The sequence below is a fragment of the Haliotis rufescens genome, unplaced genomic scaffold (assembly GCF_023055435.1).
Source record: "Haliotis rufescens isolate VD_foot unplaced genomic scaffold, xgHalRufe1.0.p SCAF_1, whole genome shotgun sequence".
Taxonomy (NCBI): domain Eukaryota; kingdom Metazoa; phylum Mollusca; class Gastropoda; order Lepetellida; family Haliotidae; genus Haliotis; species Haliotis rufescens.
Genome location: NW_025963779.1, coordinates 92063051 through 92087458, shown reverse-complemented (window position 1 = coordinate 92087458; position 24408 = coordinate 92063051). Strand labels below are relative to the sequence as shown.

Here is a 24408-nt window from a genome sequence, read left to right as displayed (position 1 = left end):
CCACTCAGCCTGTTACAGAGATAAGTCAACTGTGTGTATGTAACACCTTCAAACTCCACAAGCTGTCGCCCAGCAAATGTACGGAAGAGGACGGGCTTGAACAATATGTTAAAAAAACCGAGAACTGATCAAACACAATAAGAGACACAGTGACTCACTCAACCAAGGGCAGATCCAGCTGTTGTTTAAAAAATATCAAAATCCTCTCAAATGTGCTGCCTATTACGTTTGTTTTTTGAAAAAGCGGGCAGGGTCGGGTGGGGTGTGGTGGGGTGGGGTTGGGTGGAGTGGGGTTGGGTCCGGACCACCTGCCACCCCTCCCCCCTCTTCCTCCCCCCACCCTCCACACACACACGCATACACACGCACACGCACATACGCACGCATACACACACTCTCTCTCTCTGGATCCGCCTGTGTCATCCATGGCATGCGTGCCAGAAGACCATAGTTTAGTATTCTGGCTACTGTATTAATTGTCAAGTGTATGGTATCCTACTTTCCATAATGAAATTCTGACAGAACGGATGCTGATAATCGTCTAGGTTCTACGGAACTCCTTGTCATTCTCCTAAATACGATAGGCGTGCATTACCATACTCAAGCCCTCCACCCTTCTGTCAGGTTGCTTCAACCCTCATCATTAAGGTGACTGCGAGAGTACTTTAGCCTAATATTGAACTACAGATCTCCACAAGTAATCGAGAAATCGTTCAGAGGGTGGGGGACCGTTTCCTTAGGTGGTCGTCAAGCGTTAAGGCGATGGTGTTAGCTAATTTCTACGTCGCCAGCAACACCGATAGCGGATTTTGAATGTGACCAGATAATTTCCTATCTACCCCACGAAGCCCAGACATGTGAAGTGTCTCTTTTATATAAGAGCACATCAGTTATGTTCATTTTGTATTGTGTTTAGTACCGTGATCTTATTAGTCCGGTCTAGTGCTGAAATGATAGGATATTCTCACATTCACGCTCCAAGTGCGAGAGTTTATCTCTAATACTAATACCCCATTATCACTTATACGAAAATGCCGAACTAATATCAAAGATAGCAGTAATGTGAAATAGGTAAACTTTGCAGCGGAGTCCTATATCGCAGCCTCCATACCGCTGATACCTCCACTCGCTTACCCTTGTACACCGTGCAGTAACAAAATATGACAAGGGAAACGCCATCGTCACTGCCACACGGGGCGTTCATAAAATGCTCATCAAGTATATTATAGCTTCTATCTTACACCCGTTGTCGCCCTACAAGCCACGGGGCTCCACGATGGGGCAATAATGTCAGAGAGAAAAGCTTTATTGTTCATTTATGTTTTCTGAAGAATCGAACATATCACCAAGAAGACCATTTGTGTTGGTATTTCATTACGAACCACATTTGGTAGACATTATTTATACACCAAGGGAAACAGTGTACTGTTATAAATCCGTAAATTTTCCGACTCAGTATTATATTTGACAGAGTGTATTAATTCAAGTTTAAATATATCATTCAACAAATAATAATGTATTTGATTAAATATTAATACAAATATTTTGTATTCACAATGATGTGACCATATTATAAATAATTTTCTCAAGGATAAATGAGCAACTGTAAATTTGTGGTAAAATAGCGTCACGAACATTTATTGTCGTTCTGAATGTGACATATAGCATAAACTCGATGTCTTCAAATACGCTCGGCATAGATAGATGGCCGAATACTGACGGCACAGAAGGATGGGATCATACAGAGAAATCCTCTATAAGCTCGCAGACCATCAACCACGATGAAATATAAGGTCCAGCTCGCGTGCTTCTGTCGAAACCATACATCAGTTTGTCAGGCTTACAGTCTTTGTTATTCATTAATGGCGCTTGCTTCCTGCAAATGAAAAAAACATATCTGTCTAATGTGTGCAGATTGAGTGAAGATCAGGGTAATGAATGGGTTGTAGTCGGGATTTACGTTCATTTACAATTTGTCAAGTCGCTATGTACTTGATTAAGAACAAAAAAACGACGGCCAAGTTGGAATTACGGGCCACTGGGAGGTTTTCATCTTAGTCCGGGATGACCGAAATAAGCCGTGACAAGATGAGATGGTCATAGATAATCTACTGTGTGCCAGATACAGGGATCCAGGAGTGAGGTATGTACCCTCTCCGTCAATAGATGTACACACTCACATTGATGAACAATGCATCTCACGGTGTTCGAAATTCACTGAATGTTAAACCTACTTTCATATGCAACAAAACCTTCATTTAAATGTGATTTGTTTAGATTAGTAGAGGAACAGTATGATTAGTGTCAAGGGGCAGTATATCACCTGGTTTGGCGAGTCCCTTATCGGCGTCTTGATGTCGGGTATAATTACCTAATTTCACAAGGTTCGGTTTGAACTGACACACTGAGCTAAGAATTGCCAATGAGGATACTTATCAGTGACATGCTGACTTATTAACGGATATTCTACCATGAATTTGGAATTTACTCGATTCTGATTGGTCAATCAGAGGCTATTAAATCACAATAAACCCCCTGTGATTGAAACATCTGGTTTGACGGCCGCATCACCGCGGAAGTTAATATTCATTCGTGTTTTTCTGCACGAAAAGTATTGCCACACATCCTTTGAATATTTAAGTAACCGCATCTGTGCATTTTGTAACCTGTATTTGTAGATATAATTATTTAAATATGCCTACCGACAATGCCTGAAAATAGTACTATTCTATGAATATTAACTTATTAACGGATATTTCATAATTGATTGGAAAGCTACACGCCAGGTAGGTTCAACTTACGCTTGTGCTCGCTTGAACCATGTCTAGATGAGGCTATTTGTAATGTGCGTTCTTGCTGTTCTGTGCGGTGGTCCTTTATAACTGACTACTGAAATTGGTGTCGAATTATCCACTGGTTCTATGTAAACGAATATGGTGACAAATAAAACACAGTTGAGCTGGTAGATGACATCATTGTATGTATATGTGCGGCTTGCCACACCTCCAGATGTATTCCCTGAAGAGGCCCAGCTCCTTGTTTCCACGGGGCGTTAAGTGAAGCGACTTTATTAACCAGCACCAGAACCAACACGAGCACTGAACACATGTAGAACACACGGGTGAGCTGTAATGAACCGGAGACGATTAATCATAGAATTACGAGAAGATTTAAAGCCGCTCTCCCTTCTCGAGGGTGATGTGTCCTGCAGAGAATACACATGCGGATAAGCTGGCTCTCTGTTTCAGAATAGAGTAAAACACTACGATCAAATCAAATTCTGCCTGTGAAAGGTTGACACACCTCCACACCTGCTCTTCGCCTTTGGCGGTGAATGAGGATATGGTGGTCACACTCAAATCCCCGACAATACTTCGAAATGTTGCAGGGGAGACACAGTAGCTGATCGTGTTTCACGAAAGGCTGACTGATGATCTTGAGTTGACAGATAATGGAGACTGGTTATTCTCTGGCGTTGATTTGCAATCACTGTATCCTCCTGGTCCATGCAGCTGACTGTGATGGGGTGATGTTCACCACTGGGAACTCCACCAGCCATTGGCCCAGGCACTTCTTGACTTACATTGCAGTTGTTAAATATTACATTGGAACTCTTCCAACGCCAGTGATAACTACCTTTCTATAAAGCTGGGCCACATCAAGGACACGTGAGTTAAAACAAATATGAATTTTGTCCGTCATTCAGTACTTTCTAAACGTATCTGCTCGCAACATTAGTCAACCAAGAATATTCTACCCGACTTGAAGCATTCGCCGTGAGCGTGAATATACTCTATGACTCTCCCGTCGGGGACAACCCTCCGTGTGTCTGTGTGTATTGTCCCCAGTCGGTATCCTCAGTCAGGGGTGGTGGGGTACACTAGTGACTAAAGCGTTTGCTCCTCACGCCGAAGACCCAGGTTCGAATCCCTATATGGGTACGATGTGTGGACATTTTAGGTGTCATTGCTGGAATGTTGCTAAAAGCGGTGTTAAACAACAAACAAACAAACAAAAACGTAAACCTTGTTGCTTTCTTTATGTACGTACATCCGTACAGATGTTTCTGTTGCCATGATGAGGGACAGGGGCCTCGTGTCTAAATAACAGAGCATGTATGTCGCCTCCTCAACAATGGCGTTTGTGTCCACACGTTTTGTCTCAATAATAACATGGACATTCAAGAAAAAAACTATGTGAGTTTCACTTTGATATCAACATCGGCAGTTTGGATCCATGTTAAAACCTTTCTAAATGATTTAAGACAACAAATTGTATCACCATGTCTTAATGTTGTAAAAAGTGGAAGACAATATGTGAAATACAGTGCAACTTGAGATGTGACTATGCTTTATTTGCATAAAAGGTTTCTTTAAGTGAATGCCTGGTAATTATTCCAGGCTGAAGAACAGAGGGCTGATTGTATAGACGATGATTCACAAGTGTTTGCAGAGAGTAAAGACATTATTATCCTAGGAGAAGTTAACGGTTGTGTGTCTGTCCCTACAAAGTGAACTATTTAAGTCAAGTGTCTACGGTATCAAGTTGTTAATGTCACTTTTAAAAGTTTTACTGTTTTTTAAGAAATAATTTCAAATTTCGATGCGACTCTTTTATGCAAAAATGTATTGATTTTCTTTTGGGCAAAAATTAAAGCATTAGCTAGTCGTCAGCCGCTTCGCCAATCGTGTTTAAATTGCTATCATTGATAGTTTGAACCTATATATGTAATGTTGTAAGATAAGACTCCAGGTGTATCGTCGGTAATTACTCTAATCCTGTCAAAAGTTCATTGTGTCGGTTGTATGATTGATACAGTCGCGAAACAGAAAGGGGACAGCACCGCCCCCTGTGGTAAACCAGGCTTTTACACTTTACCATTAAACCACCAGTCCACTCATTTCAGTGTTCATATCCTAATACATAAATTTATATCGAAGTCCACTTTGCCATACTTTATTAACACGTTTAACAATCACATAATACTATAAACAAGAACCCTTTGTTACTGACTTGCACGCTTGAGTATATAATATTCACTTATTTGTGGGTGTTCGTGTGACTGATTGAAATCCCAGTTGGCATCTGTACAGTTCTCATGAAAACATTGTGCAGGCGCTTGCTTGCACACGACTCGTTCGAAGACTTTCCGGTATAGCTAAACAAAGGTATTGCTCTATAATTTAAGGGTAGTGTTGGATCACCTTTTTTTGATAAGTTTGCTGAGTTCCATTGCATTGGATAATTACACGTTGTTAATAAGATTTTAAATGATACACATAAGTCGTTACTTAAAATGGTACAGTATGTTTTAATTGCTTTTGACTCATGCGATCTAGGACTGAAGCTAGTTTTTGGGAGAGAATTTGTTAAATATCACTTATAGTTTATTTATGTTTTAACAGTTTATACCTAACGTGCCAAAGGTTTTAGCTTTACGTTTTTTTCACATTTGGTAAGTTCGCCTTGCTGCCATCTATGTCTGCCATCATGAAAAATAAGTTCAACAGATTAGCCGTTTCTAAATCTATATATATATATATGCGTGGGCTTTCTCTCGTGTCATGCCTACACAAATGCTATTATACACCGTGACAATTGTGTGTTGTGAGTATTTATTCTACCCTGTTGTATCACTCCCCGTGTGAGAGTATATTCTACCCTGTTGTATCACTCCCCGTGTGAGAGTATATTCTATCCTGTTGTATCACTCCCTGTGTGAGAGTATATTCTACCCTGTTGTATCACTCCCTGTGTGAGAGTATATTCTACCCTGTTGTATCACTCCCCGTGTGAGAGTATATTCTACCCTGTTGTATCACTCCCCGTGTGAGAGTATATTCTATCCTGTTGTATCACTCCCTGTGTGAGAGTATATTCTACCCTGTCGTATCACTTCCCGTGTGAGAGTATATTCTACCACATCCTATCATCGCCGTATGTGTGAGTATATTCTACCCTGTCGTACCACTCCCCCTGTGAGAGTATATTCTACCCTGTCGTATCACTTCCCGTGTGAGAGTATATTCTACCCTGTCGTATCACTCCCCGTGTGAGAGTATATCCTACCCTGTCATATCACTCCCCGTGTAAGAGTATATTCTACCCTGTCGTATCACTCCCCGTGTGAGAGTATATCCTACCCTGTTATATCACTCCCCGTGCGTGAGTATATTCTACCCTGTCGTATCACCTTCCACCCCACGACCACAGCACCCCACCCCACGTGTGTGAAAGTATTTTCTACCCTGCCGTATCAGCCGTCGTGTTTGTGTGCGTTGGTATATAACGTACGACGTTAATGTTGCAAATATCTGTGCTGCATTAAAGTCTAAACTCACTGCTACTTTCTGCTAAAAGTTACGGAGCAGTGGATACGCTCAGTGAGTCCAACTGAACACGAACAAGTATTTCTTCCCTGGCGTATCACTCCTTATAAGTGAATATATTCTTCCCTGGCGTATCACTCCCTATAAGTGAAATTAACAGAATATATTCTACCCTGCCGTATCACTCCCTGTGAGTGAGTACATTCTGCCCTGTCGTATCACTCCCTGTGAGTTAATATATTCTACCCTGTTGTATCAGTCCCTGTGAGTATATTCTTCTCTGTCGTATCACTCCCTGTGAGTGAGTATATTCTACCCTGCCGTATCACTCCCTGTGAGTGAGTACATTCTACTCTGTCGTATCACTCCCTGTGAGTTAATATATTCTACCCTGTTGTATCAGTCCCTGTGAGTATATTCTTCTCTGTCATATCACTCCCTGTGAGTGAGTATATTCTACCCTGTCGTATCACTCCCTGTGAGTGAGTATATTCTACCTTGTCTTATCACTCCCTATGAGTGAATATATTCTACCCTGTCGTATCACTCCCTATAAGTGAAATTAACAGAATATATTCTACCCTGCCGTATCACTCCCTGTGAGTGAGTAAATTCTACCCTGCCGTATCACTCCCTGTGAGTGAGTAAATTCTACCCTGGCGTATCACTCCCTGTGAGTTAATATATTCTACCCTGTCGTATCACTCCCTGTGAGTGAGTATATTCTACCCTGTCGTATCACTCCCTGTGAGTGAGTATATTCTACCCTGTCGTATCACTCCCCGTGTGTGTATGGGTATATTCTACTCTGTCGTATCACTCCCTGTGAGTGAATATATTCTACCCTGCCGTATCACTCCCCGTGTGTGTATGGGTATATTCTACCCTGACGTTTCACTCCCCGTGTGTGTGTGGGTATATTCTACCCTGTCGTATCACACCCTGTGAGTGAGTATATTCTACCCTGCCGTATCACTCCCCGTGTGTGTATGGGTATATTCTACCCTGACGTTTCACGCCCCGTGTGTGTATGGGTATATTCTACCCTGACGTTTCACTCCCCGTGTGTATATGGGTATATTCTACCCTGACGTTTCACTCCCCGTGTGTGTATGGGTATATTCTACCCTGACGTTTCACTCCCAATGTGTGTGTGTGAGTATATTCTACCCTGACGTTTCACTCCCCATGTGTGAGTATATTCTACCCTGACTTTTCACTCCCCGTGTGTGTATGGGTATATTCTACCCTGACTTTTCACTCCCCGTGTGTGTGTTGGTATATTCTACCCTGCCGTATCATCCTGAATGTTTGGCTCACTCCAGTTGAAGAAAACGCCCGTGTGGGAAAATATACGACATGAACACGTTTAGTCCACACGCGTGTACATTGTATCCATAATGTATGAAAGTTCAACTGTGCCATGATCAAACTACTTCAGATTCCCAGCACATCTGTGCTAATGAAAAAACACGAACGATAATTGTTGAAGTAGATCGAACACGCCCTCTTCCAAGTAAAATCTTCGTTAAATGTCATATCCCATATAAGAGTAAACGTTGGACTGTCATAACAAAACCTTTGTATGACATGGAAGTACATTGATTGTAATCACGTGCCCATCACATGACGTTGTGTCAGTGTGTGACATCATACTCTAGGTTCCCCATGGAGGGATGGTCTTTGTTTTACTTGAAAGTTCAGACAATCGATTCCGGGTTGTTTTCTAACATAACTTCTTGCTTAGAGCGAACCAGAAAACCTGTCAGTTCAGCTGATGATGTCTACCTTTTTTGGAGGCACGTGTCTTGTTCTTTTCTAAGAACCGTAAAGGATTTAGTAAATATTTCCAAAATAAGTGCCTGTTTTATGTTTTTGAATTACACTTTCTTTCCAAATGGTCTGCTATCAATACCGCTTCACCAGAAACATTAATCAAACCTACAATATACTGCAAGTTGAGTGTCTTCTTTCGGATGTAATAGTAATTCACAGAACAGGTCTGGTTTCAGAGCGGCATGTTTAGACCGTGAAGAATGTCTACTGCACAACTGGAATTCCGTTTTTAGAATTGATTAGATTAAGTCGAGCACTGGAAAGAATTTCAAAGTAATTTAACCTGGTAAAAATAAGTCTACAATCGACAGAGGTGCATGTGTAAATGAATGAAAGAGGCTTTTAACACACACGCACGCACGCACGCACACACACAAACACACACACACACACGCACGCACGCACACACGCACGCACACACACACACACACGCGCACACACGCACACACACACACACACACACGTTAACGTTAATGATGTATTATAGGGCTCTTGTTATGGACTATCTGTTTTTGACTTGACAGCGAGTTGTACCAATAACATTGATTCATATTTAGACAATCCACTAAATGATAATGTTGTGGTAAAGGTACAGTAACTACTCCTAAGCAAATATAATTACGATTAGTACCACGGAATGCACTAACACAGCGAGATGCTTAGCTGAGAGGGGGTTGAAAGGCTTTACGAAATACCAATAACATAAAATCACATTTTATAGGTTCTAGATAAAAACATCAACAAATGCATTAATGCACGTATTATACACAACAATCAATTGTCGGTCTGTTTCTACACAAGCTTTTACTCTATTGAGCTCATTAGGTATGGACTTGTCAGACTGCACAGTTGGAACAACACCAGGCACTGTGTTCAATGTTTCGGTTTCTGTGTGAAGGCAGATCGCAATGAGTGCTAAACCATGTCTCGGCGTGTGATATTGACAAGTTCAGCCTTTGTTATCCTGCCATTAATGTCCGATTTGATCTCCCAAAAAATTACATTGGTAAATCAGACATTTCAATTACACAGCTTTTGTCCATACAACGAGTGTATTCACCGCTTGCCGCCATGCCACTCATCCTACGGTACGTATTGGTGTGAGGCGTAATGAACGACTATGCTGGAAGGAACGTTGAACACGTTGGCCTGTGTGTGTAAACTCGGCCGCTGAGGTTGTACGGTAGTAAGGACACATGAGACAGATGTCATGGAATTACATACATCGGGACGCCTAATTTGACATGTCAAAGCATTTTCTGTCATCTTAAAGTCATGTTTTCTGCAACATAATGAGATGTAAAATTATGTATCATTGTATTATAATGACAACAAATTATCATGATGACATTAAAAATAATCGACATTCGACATTGATTGTCTGATCCGGAGGTTTGGAGAACAAAGGTTATTGAAGGAATGATAACGAGAGTTTGACATTATGTAAGTAAACATAGTCGGGGATCTGGTTTAGAATAGGTCTTCAGCAACCCATATTTGTCGTAAGAGGCGACTAACGGGACCGGATGTTCAGGCTCCCTGACTTGGCTGATGCATGTCCATCCCTGGAGTGTCTTGTCCAGACTCGATTATTTACAGACCGTCATATAGCTGACATATTGCTGAGTGCGGCGTTATATAGTCCTGCACCATGACTGTGGAATTTATATTTTTTAGGTATTTTTTTACTAAACGCCTGGGCAAGTCTAAATCAAACTAACCAAGTTTAGTTTTTCTGATTCCACTATGAAAACAACAGTAGAGGAAAGGTTCTTTCGAATTTAAAAAAAAATATTTTAAAGACATGTTTTCACGGGCTGAGTGTTAGTCTAGGCGTAAAACAACAAACAAACAAATGCTAGAAATGGTTATCTCAAGTGTATACTTACATGCATAACAAGTTTAGAAGAAACGACACGTTGTATACTTTTATACATTCGAACATTCACACTTAAGGAGGTTTTACTCAAAATGATCAGTGGTGTTACCAGACTACAAAAAGTTGTTATAGAAAACCCTGGTAAGAAATATTTAATCTTCTACACCCTCCACCTCCCCAAGGACATCCAATGTTCGATTCCTTAACATGATTGCACGTGTTTTTGCTGCATTAAGAACAGCAGCGGATACGGATAGGCAGCTATTCCTGTGGTTCGCCTAACCCACGAAGCCTTTCAACTTTCCAAAACGAGCAAGCGATCCATATTCTTGCCCTCAGCGGATTCAATGATGGCGGTAAGCGAAAACAAACACCCGGAGAAAAACTGTAGCAAACTAACAAAAAGGAGTTTCTTTATTGCAATGCGAGACCCAGTTTAGGGACCTTTCTTTTTTCTCCCTTGTGAAATCAATAATGGGCAGTCAATTGCTCCTGGTAACCCGAAACTTCATATCGGAGGTGCTCGAATGTCTGTGGACACTGACTAATGCCTCAGTTCCACAATTCGTCTTTAATGAACTATCAGCTGACTTGTGAAATTAACACGACTAGATTTCAAGTCCCCTCTGATCTTTGAAGAGAGAGAGCAAAAGGCTAGCTCTCCTTCCTATCAGTATCGATTGGGGTAAACGGCGGCGTTTTCCCCTGGGCCTGAAGATCGGCGCGGCGACGGCGCTGCTGTTTCTTAACACTGCAAGAACATTTTACAATTGGTATTCAATTTTGTCATTACTGAAATTGAGAGCAAGGTTTGGGGTTGGCAAGGGAACGTTTTTCATGCTATGGACTTAGAGATTTGTTTTTTAATCTTTCTATGGCTTTTGGCAGTATAAGTTTGGTACAGGTAGCCTAGACTAGAGTGTAACATTTCCTTGAGGCGACAAGGCCCCTCACATCAATCATACATGTATATCATGCCAACGGAGTGCCTGATAATGATTACTTTAACAGGTGGAACATGTCAATTTTTTCCATAACAAAAGAAAATTCGGCTTTAAATTGAATTTCTGCACCGACTTTACAGTTTGATTTTCCCCTACATGGAACTCAGGCCCTGTCTTAAGCGGCCCTAACTGTCGGAAATAGAAACAGAAGATCAAGTTTTCTGTTGCACAAAAAATAAATTAGAATTGATTTTACAACAAGATGCCAAATCCGTTTCGTTTCTAACAGTTTATCATGAGTCGGTTTTACAGACGATTAGCGCTCAGGCCGCTGAGTATTGATTCTGCAGTGGAAAATGCGCCGAGGAGATATATTCATAAATACAGTCTACTTTATTTGAATATGTTGTTCTGTATGTATTGGTTAGCCATCCTTTCATTTTTCTCTTTAAGAGGAATACACGTTTAATAAAAAACGTGACACTAATCAGCATTTTACATGCATCCCGATCTGCATGACGCTGACTGGACCAACTATGCCAGTGTTTGTCATCATCACCAATCTTCATCGATGTCTGGCATTACCTATGTCCCGACCCTCAAACCAGGCCACAGAGATTGGCCTAGTCTGTCTTACAAATATATACCAAATACGGCCCATGCAAGTCTATAATGTTTGGCAAGTCTAGATTACTGCAGTATCAGTATCTGAAAATGAGGAGAGTCTCTGGGCTCCCTTTTATTATATTTTTATTAAGATAATTGAACAACTGTTTTTTCTGTACAATATGTTCATTTCAGAGACCACATGTTAGTCTAAGATTGGCCTTACTGGGAATTTTCTCGTCATTCAGCGGTCATTGTGAAAATTGCCATGGTCACAAGTACATGCGTTTTGAAGACCTTTTAGAAAATCCTAGACCTAAAATAGGTCTTCAGCAACCCATGCTTGCCGTAAAAGGCGAATATGCTTGTCGGAAGATGCGACTAAAGGGATCAGGCGGTCAGACTCGTTGACTTAGATGATGCATGTCATCGTATCCCAATTGAGTGGATCGATGCTCATGATGTCAATCACTTGATTGTTTGGTCCAGACTTTATTTACAGATCGCCGTCATATAGCTGGAATATTGCTAAATGCGGCGTTAAACAACAAACAAACAAAAAACATGGAAATCCTAGCATACAGCTGTTTGATAAAATGTGTGAACTTAACATTCGTTCGTGCTATATGAATGCAGGAAATTCCCGAAGCAATTGCCGGTTGGTAGCTGAATGCATTTTCTTTTGAAAATTATTCAAAAGAATTCGTATGATAGTTCTATATGTTTACCAGAATCTAGCTACTGCTTCACAGGGCGATACGTAGATCATATTCCTTGATGATGGTGACGCTTTTCTAACTCTTTCAAGTGTTCCTTTGAGCAATGTTTCAAACAAGTTGCTATATTCCAACATTCTCATGCAGACAAAAAAAACAAAAAAATTTGTTCATTAACAGATTCAAATTTATTCCATGCATGGTGATCAGTGCGTATCTAATGCTGCTGCCTCTAGTGATATATGAAAATGAGTTTTGCCACTTTTTCTCGGAACTACACATCGAGAGGAACGCACCTGCTGATCATACACAACCTGAAGCTATACATCACCTTGTCTCGTGGAGTCTCGTCAACAGAGTAGGATCACGTGGGGCGTTATCCTTGCTATCAACCATTGGTTTATCTGCCCCAGACTCGATTTATTACAGGTCACTGTATTGCCGAATGCAGCGGAACACATTTACTTTCTCATCCACACATAAGTAACAGCTGTGGTGTAGACACGGCATGGGTCGCATTAAATGTGCCCTGTCTATCGACCTTGTTTTCTGCATCTTGACTACCGGCGATTATATTACAGAAAGAATGAGTGACGTTGTAGTTATAGTTGACGTTGTAGTTATAGTTATGAATAACATCGTGTTGTGTGTTCTATTCACCACCATCACAAGGACAATTTCATTCCCATGTTGAACATGACAGCAGTGTCTTACATAAAACAAGATCATATTAAACCTGACCATTTGTTGAAACACAATATCTATCAGGTTTTATTGTTTGTGGGGTCGGTTATGGGGTAAATGATAAAATACATGCAGCATATTCTGTATGTTAGCACGACTTTTTATCTCTTTTCAGCCATCGGTCTTGATTATATTGGGACAACACTTGTGCCTCTACCGAAATTCATCCCAACAAAGGGTAATTTTACTTTTAAAGCTGGAGAACTGGCCCGGCTGGAGTGCGCAGTAGACAACCTGAGCACCAAGAAGGTAAATATCGATAGAGTACACATATATACCTTCTTCAGACCATGTGCTGCTCTTCTTACAGTATACACACCACGCAGTCTGCAGTCCGTGTGCTGCTCTTCTTACATTATACACACCACGCAGTCTGCAGTCCGTGTGCTGCTCTTCTTACAGTATACACACCACGCAGTCTGCAGTCCGTGTGCTGCTCTTCTTACATTATACACACCACGCAGTCTGCAGTCCGTGTGCTGCTCTTCTTACAGTATACACACCACGCAGTCTGCAGTCCATGTGGTAGTATTCTAAAACAAGTATCATTCTAAGGCACCACATTTCGTCGCAATTCGCTGTGCAGAGTTACGTTCCTCGAGCACGACAGAAACATATGATTGTGGTTTCAAAATCTCGGTTTGCCCCGATTATGCTTCCGGGTTTATCAGCTACATACCCGTGCTTTTGTGCTTTACTGACGTGGTATACGTCTGTGAACTCTCACTCACTCACTCTTTAACTCACTCTTTAACTCACTCACTCACTCACTCACTCACTCACTCACTCACTCGCTCGCTCACTCACTCACTCACTCACTCACATGAATTGAAGGAAGATTTATGTAAGACTATTAGCACAAAAACTGACGGATGTGTGTGTAGTGTAAGAGAGAGTATACATTGTATATATTGGATTCAATCCATCTGCTCCTCTTCCTACACTACACACATCCCTCAATCAATCTGCTCCTCTTCCTACACTACACATATCCTTCAATCCATCTGCTCCTTTTCCTACACTACACACATCCTTCAACCCATCTGCTCCTTTTCCTACACTACACACATCCTTCAACCCAACTGCTCCTCTTCCTACACTACACGCATCCTTCAATCCATCTGCTCCTTTTCCTACACTACACGCATCCTTCAATCCATCTGCTCCTCTTCCTACACTACACGCATCCTTCAATCCATCTGCTCCTTTTCCTACACTACACACATCCTTCAACCCATCTGCTCCTGTTCGTAAAGTACACACATCCTTCAATCCATCTGCTCCTTTTCCTACACTACACACATCCTTCAACCCATCTGCTCCTCTTCCTACACTACACGCATCCTTCAATCCATCTGCTCCTTTTCCTACACTACACACATCCTTCAACCCATCTGCTCCTCTTCCTACACTACACACATCCTTCAATCCATCTGCTCCTCTTCCTACACTACACGCATCCTTCAATCCATCTGCTCCTTTTCCTACACTACACACATCCTTCAACCCATCTGCTCCTCTTCCTACACTACACGCATCCTTCAATCCATCTGCTCCTTTTCCTACACTACACACATCCTTCAACCCATCTGCTCCTCTTCCTACACTACACACATCCTTCAATCCATCTGCTCCTCTTCCTACACTACACGCATCCTTCAATCCATCTGCTCCTTTTCCTACACTACACGCATCCTTCAATCCATCTGCTCCTTTTCCTACACTACACACATCCTTCAACCCATCTGCTCCTCTTCCTACACTACACGCATCCTTCAATCCATCTGCTCCTTTTCCTACACTACACACATCCTTCAACCCATCTGCTCCTGTTCGTAAAGTACACACATCCTTCAATCCATCTGCTCCTTTTCCTACACTACACACATATTCAACCCATCTGCTCCTCTTCCTACACTACACGCATCCTTCAATCCATCTGCTCCTTTTCCTACACTACACACATCCTTCAACCCATCTGCTCCTCTTCCTACACTACACGCATCCTTCAACCCAACTGCTCCTCTTCCTACACTACACGCATCCTTCAATCCATCTGCTCCTTTTCCTACACTACACCCATCCCTCAACCCATCTGCTCCTCTTCCTACACTACACGCATCCTTCAATCCATCTGCTCCTTTTCCTACACTACACACATCCTTCAACCCATCTGCTCCTGTTCGTAAAGTACACACATCCTGCAATACATCTGTTCCTATTCGTACACTTTCAACATACGTCAATCCATCTGCTCCTTTTTCTACAAACATCCTTCAATCAATCTGCCTCTGTTCATGAACTACACACATCCGTCAATCCATCTGCTCCTGTTCGTACAATAGACGCATCCTTCAATCCACCTGTCTTTCTTTCTACACGACACACATCCTTCAATCCACCTGCCCCTTTCCGTACACTACACACACCCTTCAACCCTTCTGCTCTTTTTCCTGCACTACTCGCATCCGTCAATCCATCTGCTCCTGTTCGTACATTACAGACAGCCTTCAATCCATCTACTCTTCTTCTTTCATCACAAACAGGGGCGGTCGGGTAGCCTAGTGGTTAAAGCGTTCGCTCGTCACGCCGAAGACCTGGGTTCGGTTCCCGACATGGGTACAATGTGTCAAGTCCATTTCTGGTGTCCCCCGCCGTGATATTGCTGGAATATTGCTAAAAGCGGCGTAAAACCATACTCACTCACTCACTCACTCATCACAAACATCCTTCAATCTATCTTCTCCTTTTCGCATACTCAACATATAATTCAATCCATGTGCGTACAGTGTTGTAAACATTCACACAAAACATTCAGGTCGTGTGCTACTGATACTGAAATGGATAGGGTGGTCAAGGTTCAGTGGCTTCTTTGACTCTAGTGCGGCCTTGCACAACAAAGAAAACATGGTCCACTCTTGACAGATCACACAGTGCTAATCTAACTCTTTACATATATCAAACAGGCCTTGTGTTACATGTAGACTCTCCGTTAGAAGCTGCAGACATCTTGACTTCCCTTCAGGTGTTCCTTTCATCCAACCACTTCAACGTGTATTGCTGTTCAACGTAAACGATTTATGTACATCAATTGATTTGGTTTGTGGCAATGAATATTGCTTGAGGTGTCACTATCAGAAACTTCAGAACTCTTCACTACAATGGTGTCAACGTTAGCTTATTCTCTGATCACTAAGAAAAGTAACGTAACATATGTAAAAACCGGTAATATTATCTGTCGACATGTGTCATCGGTGTATCTCCATAAAAAACACCTCATTTTTTTGCACTTATTCGTCATTCGTAACTTCAAGATTAACATGCAATCAAACACTCCCGAAACGCAATGTAAATGTTGCTGTTCAATAACGATAATCATCCTCTGTTTTGTGGCAATAGATTTTCAAACGTTTACTAGATTAGGTCAATACTATTGGCAGGTATTACACTCTACTATTGCTACGCATTACCCATCGGCAAAGTAAAGCCATGTTTTCATTTTACATCATTTTTTCTCAAGCAAAAACAAATTATTCTCTGAAATCTACGAATATTTATGACGAAACAGAATGTGACGTTTTTAAAGTGTTAAAGTAGAACTTTAGGCAAATTCTTGAATAGAAACCCGCAGCAAACCAACATCAAGCCTATCAGTATCCTGCCACACGGGGCGAGGCATCGAAACAGCACTAATACTGACAACTGTGACGACGCCAGATGTTCGGGAAGAGAACCTTCCAACTTGCACTTACATAAATTAACAATAGACTGCCCCACAACTGGAACATCTCACGTTTAGCCGTTCTACAGAAAATAATAAAGTGAATTAATGTGGTGACCTGTTTTAAAAAAACAAAATATGAATAATACGTTATCATTAAATCTCATTAGGAGTTGATAGTCACGTGACTTGATCATGAAACTCTCTCGTTAACACGAGATCAATAACGCACTGTGCTACTGAAAGCGGTCACATGCATAACATTGTACACGGGTGGTAATTGCCGCGACTGCTTGGTGTTTTGTTATGCTACATTAATATATCAACAAGTTCGGCGTCAGTGCTAGATTATATTCATCCATAACTTGGCACTTAATGCATGCCTCGTATCAACACCACCATTCCCTGAATACTGAGCGAAGGTGGTGGAGGTGCTGGAGGTGCTGGAGGTGGTGCGTCCTTCTCGCGGTGTAATTCGTGAAAGAGGAACTGTTTATACTCATAGTAACTTTATAAGAATACAAAACAAATTTGAGATTTACTGAATTAAACAATGTTTGGCTAATCTTCTTCAGTCAAAAATAGACGTTAATTTAGAATGTTAGAAGATCGGATCACATTGTCTTAAACCCCTCTGGATCACTGTGTCATAATGTCACTCTATACCACAGTGCAATAATGTCACTCTAGACCTCTGTGCAATAATGTCACTCTAGACCACTGTGTCATAATGTCACTCTAGACCACTGTGTCATAATGTCACGCTAGACCACTGTGTCATAATGTCACTCTAGACCACTGTGCAATAATGTCACGCTAGACCACTGTGCAATGATGTCACTCTAGACCACGGTGTCATAATGCTACTCTAGACCTAGGTGCCATAATGCAACTCTAGACCACTGCGGCATCATGTCACTCTACACCATTGTGCAATAATGTCACCCTAGACCAATGTGCAATAATGTCAGCCTAGACCACTGTGGCATAATGTCACTCTAGAACATTGTCATAATGCCACTCTAGATCGCTGTGGCATAATGTCAGCCTAGATCACTGTCATAATGCCACTCTAGACCACTGTGGCATAATGTCACTCTTAACCATTGTGCAATAATGTCACTTTAGACCACTGTGCAATAATGTTACTCTCGACCACTGTGGCATAATGTCAATCTAGATCACTGTGTCATAATGTCACTCTAGACCATTGTGCAATGATGTCACTCTAGACCACTGTGTCATAATGTCACTCTAGACCACTGTGGCATAATGTCACTCTAGACCATTGTGCAATGATGTCACTCTAGACCACTGTGTCATAATGTCACTCTAGACCACTGTGTCATAATGTCACTCTGGACCACTGCGGCATAATGTCACTCTGGAAGTGAAACACAGATATTAGACATTGGCTTTGACTCGGATCCCATAAAGTGTCATTCTCCAATATATCAGGTTAATGTAGTAAGTAAAACTCAGACGTAATGCACTGAACATATGTAATGCGTTGTTGTTGCTGTTCCCTTCAGAGACAGCACTGATCCTTTGACGCGCCAGTCAGGAAGTCTGGTCACCCAGAGCTTGGGCCACTGTCTTGGGCCATGTCTATTAATCTATGGCAGGACACGCGTTCACCTGATCTTTCATGATGAATGAATGGATGCGTGTTTCTCCGTTGACATGACTGTCTTGGCCCTGTTAATAGCATTGCCTGGTCATTTGTGGCCCCGTGTTGTTTTATTGGCAGTCTGTGTTTATCCTTTTGATAGACGCAGCGACTAGGTAAATGTTATTAGTGTATGCAAAGATTTACAGTACCGCGGGTCATGTCACCGAGGAGGGGAGAAATGATTTGATATTGATTCGTTGAATGAGTTGTCAATTTCAAGACAGATTTTAGTTCCTTGAAACTGACATCATTAGTCGACTAGCTTGAAGCCCCGCGATGCCCTAACCAGAGAGTAGTGGACAACTATGTACTGTTACCTCGCTGATGACTAGGAAAGTGCTATAGATCACCCCTGAAACTCTGGTCTACTCTCCATGTAAGATGGCAGACAATTTCATTATTGGCACGGACTGAGTCGCTGATCTATTTTTGTGTAGATTACTGGTAGACATGTTAAGTACATGTCAGTGCCCGTGGTCGCATATTAATATCCCCCACGCGTGTTGAGTCCATGCACAGCAACCTGCTGCATTTCATTGTTATCGTCAACTTGCAACACAGAAGAGCTTGCGCCTCAATCAATCCTCACACAGGGTTTTATCATTCCTGCGAACATTCACTATTCCCGCTACACAGTGTCCCATCCATTTCGCGACCCAGTGTTCCACCCATCCAGCGACACAGTGTTCCACCCATCCAGCGACCCAGTGTTCCACCCATCTTAGAACATATTTTTCCATCTATCTAGCGACCCAGTGTTCCATCAGTCGAGGTACATATTGCCTCATCCATCCAGCGACCCAGTGTTCCACCCATCTTAGTATACATTGTTCCATTCATCTAGCGACCCAGTGTTCCATCAGTCGAGGTACATATTGCCTCATCCATCCAGCGACCCAGTGTTCCACCCATCTTAGTATACATTGTTCCATTTACTAGCGACCCAGTGTACATCAGTCGAGGTACATATTCCTCCATCCATCCAGCGACCCAGTGTTCCACCCATCTTAGTACACATTGTTCCATTCATCTAGCGACCCAGTGTTCCATCAGTCGAGGTACATATTCCTCCATCCATCCAGCGACCCAGTGTTCCATCCATCTTAGTACCCATCTTATTGTTACATCCATCTGGCGACCCAGTGTTCCATTTATCTAGTGACACAGTGTTCCATCGTTCTAGCGACAGTGTTCTATCCATCTTGGTACTTATTGTTCCATCCCACTGGCGATATGTACTGGCGACCCAGTGTTCCATCAGTCGAGGTACATATTGTTCCATCTATCAAGAGACCAAGTGTTCAATCCATCCAGCGACACAGTGTTCCACCCATCAAGAGACAAAGTGGTCCGTCAGTCGAGGTACATATTGCTTCATCCATCTGGCGACCCAGTGTTCCATCGTTCTCGCGACACAGTGTTCCATCCATCTTGGTACATGTTGTTCCATCCATCTGGCGAGTCAGTGTTCCAGCGGTCGCGGTACATATTGCTCCATCCATCTAGCGACCCCGTGTTCTATCATTCTGTAGATCCAGTGTTCCATCCATCTAGCGACCCTGTGTTCTATCATTCTGTAGATCCAGTGTTCAATCCATCTAGTGACCCTGTGTTCTATCATTCTGTAGATCCAGTGTTCCATCCATCTAACGACAGTGTTACAACATCATCTACCGGCCCAGAGTTCCTTTCATCTAGTGATCTATCTAGGTACATATTCCCCCACCCATCTAGCGACACAGTGTTCGATCTATCTAGGTACATATTCCCCCACCCAACTAGTGACCCAGTGTTCGATCTATCTAGGTACATATTCCCCCACCCATCTAGTGACCCAGTGTTTGATCTATCTAGGTACATATTCCCCCACCCATCTAGTGACCCAGTGTTCGATCTATCTAGGTACATATTCCCCCACCCATCTAGTGACCCAGTGTTCGATCTATCTAGGTACATATTCCCCCACCCATCTAGTAACACAGTGTTCGATCTATCTAGGCACATATTCCCCCACCCATCTAGCGACAAAGTGTTCGATCTATCTAGGTACATATTCCCCCACCCATCTAGCGACAAAGTGTTCGATCTATCTAGGTACATATCCCCCCATCAATCTAGTGACCCAGTGTTCGATCTATCTATCTACATATTCCCCCACCCATCTAGCGACAAAGTGTTCGATCTATCTAGGTACATATTCCCCCATCCATCTAGTGACCCAGTGTTCGATCTATCTAGGTACATATTCCCCCACCCATCTAGTGACCCAGTGTTCGATCTATCTAGGTACATATTCCCCCATCAATCTAGTGACCCAGTGTTCGATCTATCTATCTACATATTCCCCCATTACAACCTTATATAGTGTTCCATCCATCTAACGACTGTGTTCCGTCCATCTAACGACTGTGTTCCATCCATCTTGCGACCAAGTGTGCCATCCATCTAAGGACACGGTGTTCCATAAATCTTGACACCCAGATGTCCTTCCATCTAGGTACACATTGCTCCATCCATCTGTAGACCCAGTGTTCCATCAATCCAGCGACCCAGTGCTTCACCCAACTGGCGAAAAGACGAAATGTCAACCTATGTAACGAACACACAGTTTTCCATACGTCGTATCATCCAGTCATCATCTCTATACAAAATCCTGAACCGTCTCGGCTCGTGTTCACTGTTCACGTGGTTTTCTTCAGTTATTTATTCAATATCCCTCCTTAAAGTGCATGTTTACTTGGGGATGGCCTATACACCTATAACAACCTCCAACCAATGTAATCACAAGGCCATGTATTCAAAGTCCAAACTGGGTTGCCATATATCATGTGGCTAATCAATAAACAAGACCGGTTGACAAAAAAACTACAACACTACACAGGAGGAAAAGTTCTTGCTAAAATTACACTCATGTGCATCCCGTCAAGATCCAGACAGTCATGCGTTACATCTGGAACTTTGCACTATGTCATCGAACAGGTGGCGTGCAGGTGCATCTGCAGGAGGCTTGTCGGACGTATTTAATGCCAAGCTCTTCCTCATTCAACGTCTTCACTTGCATTTTCTTTGTTGAATTTGGGTTCATGCAGGAAGGTGAGTGCTCAGCGCCAGAGTCAAATGTGTTCGTGCACAATACCTCACACCCTTCAAACCAAAGGGGTGTTCTTATGTTTTCATACATGTGATTACCAAATTTGATGCGAATACGTGTGTTGGTTTGTTTGTTGTTTACGCCACCCCCGCAATTTTCCAGCTATGCGACAGCGGGCTGTAAATATTGATATTGGCTGAAAATAATCGAGTCTGGACTTAGACAAGCCAGTGATGACATGCATCAACCAAGTCAGCGAGCCGGACCACCCGATCCCGTTAGTCGCCTCTTACGACAAGCATAGTCGCTTTTTACGGCACGCATGGGCTACTGAAGACCTATTCTACACCAGATCTTCACGGGTCGCGAACGCATTTGAAACTCGACTCCTTGCCAACGATTTCAATATCAACCATTCATATGGGTAAACGGGTGTCATTCTCCAGCCAGTCCAGCTGCTCAAGTCAAGGGGTGGTTTAATTTGAGCATAACACTGTATAGGGGTCGCGTCCAAGATTATTGCACTTTTATAGCGACGTGCATACACGTGTGTGTGTGTGTGTGGCTCCTTGTACTAGTCCGGACTGATGCCGATATATAGTGCTAGCACACCATGCCGCAGTTGAACATGAATTCCTAACTCAGACACAGTATACTGACCCCGAGCCGTCCAGTCCTTGTTTTTGGCTCTTAATGCCGAGCGCCGGGCATGGTAACAACAAATACCATCTGTTAACGTCTTTTGGTATGACGCGGCCGGGGATCGAACCCTCGACCTTCCGTTCTCCGGGCGAACGCTCTACCAGTAGACCACGGTGGCGGTCATACAGGTATTTGAGTTGAGAAGTGTTATCGCTGATGGTCCGATACCAACTCAGATAGAACCTGGTGGGTAGATATTGGAAATCTAGTTTCCAAACGTCTTACTGAATCGAGAAGGTTAATTAATGTTGTAGATTAACTACTCATTAGATGTCCTTATCTTTTAGTATATAAATATTTCTGCTAGTGGCATTTTCCTAGTATCCGTTTGACATTTCCCGGTCCACTGAGACGACAACTAAGCAAGAAATATAGTGGTTGAAGATTACCATGGGTAGATTAGTGTTATCTCTCTTGAGTCGTTCACTAGTGGAAAGCTTTATTGGTCGTGACTAACATTATCTATTTAACACTATACGTATGAGCATTAAAGATTAAACACAAAGTGAATTTTTGTTCAGCGGGAAAATAGTTGGCACATGTATATAGTAAATCCTGTATATACTGTAGGATGTAGGGTGCGTGACACCTCAGTACACCATGCACAATGAACCATTGCGAACAACATGCCAGTTAGTGAGTGAGTCGAATCCCGACATTGGTACAATGTGTGAAGCCCATTTCTGGTCTCCCCCTCCGTGATATTGCTGGAATATTGCTAAAAGTGGTGTAAAACCCAACTCACCCACTCACGATGCTTTGCAAATCAATATCTTTCAGTCAACTATCATCGCTGAGATAGCATTCCATACCCTGCCAATAACGTTATGTATCATATCACCACACGAGTAATATCCAGTGTGAGTACAGTGACACGATACATCAGGTCACGTGAAGTCAGTTAGGAATCTGAGGTATGTATAAAGTCACACATATTCCAATAATATCTTTCAAAGTGTCACATCAGTTGATGGTTGTGTAGGTCATAAATAAATGATTTGAATCCCACTGTTTTTATTACAGGTGATTTGGCGACGGGGCTCGGAGTCCAATCCACTTACCATTGGTAAACGGACATTTGTTGACGACAAAAGAGTCATGATAGAACACACGCCACTTCATCAGAACTGGAATCTGTTGATAAAGCGCGTGCGAGTGGATGATGAAGGCATGTACGAATGCCAGGTGAGCTCTCAGGCCCGCCATCTCCGACATCATGTCTACCTCACCGTGGAAGGTCAGTCGACTGCAGCGACATCTGTGTCTGTACATGTAATTAACCGGCTCCTGCTCTATCAGGCATTGTGGGTCATCAAGGCCATGTTATTTCGGTAGCCATTTAAACATTGTACTCGATTCCATTTTTTCGTCTCATACGATTATATATTCAAAAGACATTTTTTAATAATTCAAGTTAATCATGAATATAATATATGCTCTACTTTCGTTATCTCTGAGCACCATGTCTTGTTCAAATATAAATATTCCATCAGCAATGAACGCGTGTCTCGTTTTTTCACGTCAATTACCAAGTTAATAACATAGGTGTTTGACATTTGCAGCACGAAATATCAAGGACAACTGCTTACATAAATCTGTACAAGTCACTCGTTCATATATCGCGACATATAGTTCATCACGTGACTTTATATTCCAGTCTCGGAGAGCCCAAACAACGTGAATCCAGGTAAGACAACATTTATAAATAGAAAATGTATTGTCGTTATTATTATAACTATACTAATAAGCATTTATCTCCAATCTGTTTTCAATATCAGTGCAATAGCCTCAGAAAAATAGACATGGGAGTTAATCCAGCCTCATGAAGCCATACATACTGACGACGCGAAATAAGGGTACATACGTTTATTGTGGTAACGTGTCTTTGAGTACGAAGTGCCAGCGCATGTTTCACGATGTAGAAACACACCAGCCAGTAACGTTCACCAAGCCACTTAGTTTACATGAAGCATCTTTAACAAAGCTGTAACAATCAGTGGGTAATTCATGAATGTTTATCTTATGTTTTTCCATAAGTATATAATCTGAGATTCGGGGAATAAGCAAAACACTACGGCTCTGACCACAAATCCTCCAAGGAAAGCTTTTACATAATTTTGGATTCATATTTCAAGAATGTTATTTAGCCAGACGACCAACAGTAAGTC

General features: G+C 42.2%; 1 protein-coding gene across 2 annotated transcripts in view; it reads left to right on the top strand.

The window, feature by feature from the left end:
* The window catches only part of LOC124134159 (leucine-rich repeats and immunoglobulin-like domains protein 3), a 30263-nt gene that overhangs the window by 825 nt on the left and 5030 nt on the right, over positions 1 to 24408 (top strand). For both annotated transcript variants that reach the window (XM_046498839.2, XM_046498840.2), the window contains exons 2-4: positions 13170 to 13303; positions 23264 to 23477; positions 23898 to 23927. In XM_046498839.2, the coding sequence (XP_046354795.1) occupies positions 13170 to 13303; positions 23264 to 23477; positions 23898 to 23927 (378 nt within the window). The remainder of the gene's footprint in view (positions 1 to 13169; positions 13304 to 23263; positions 23478 to 23897; positions 23928 to 24408) is intronic.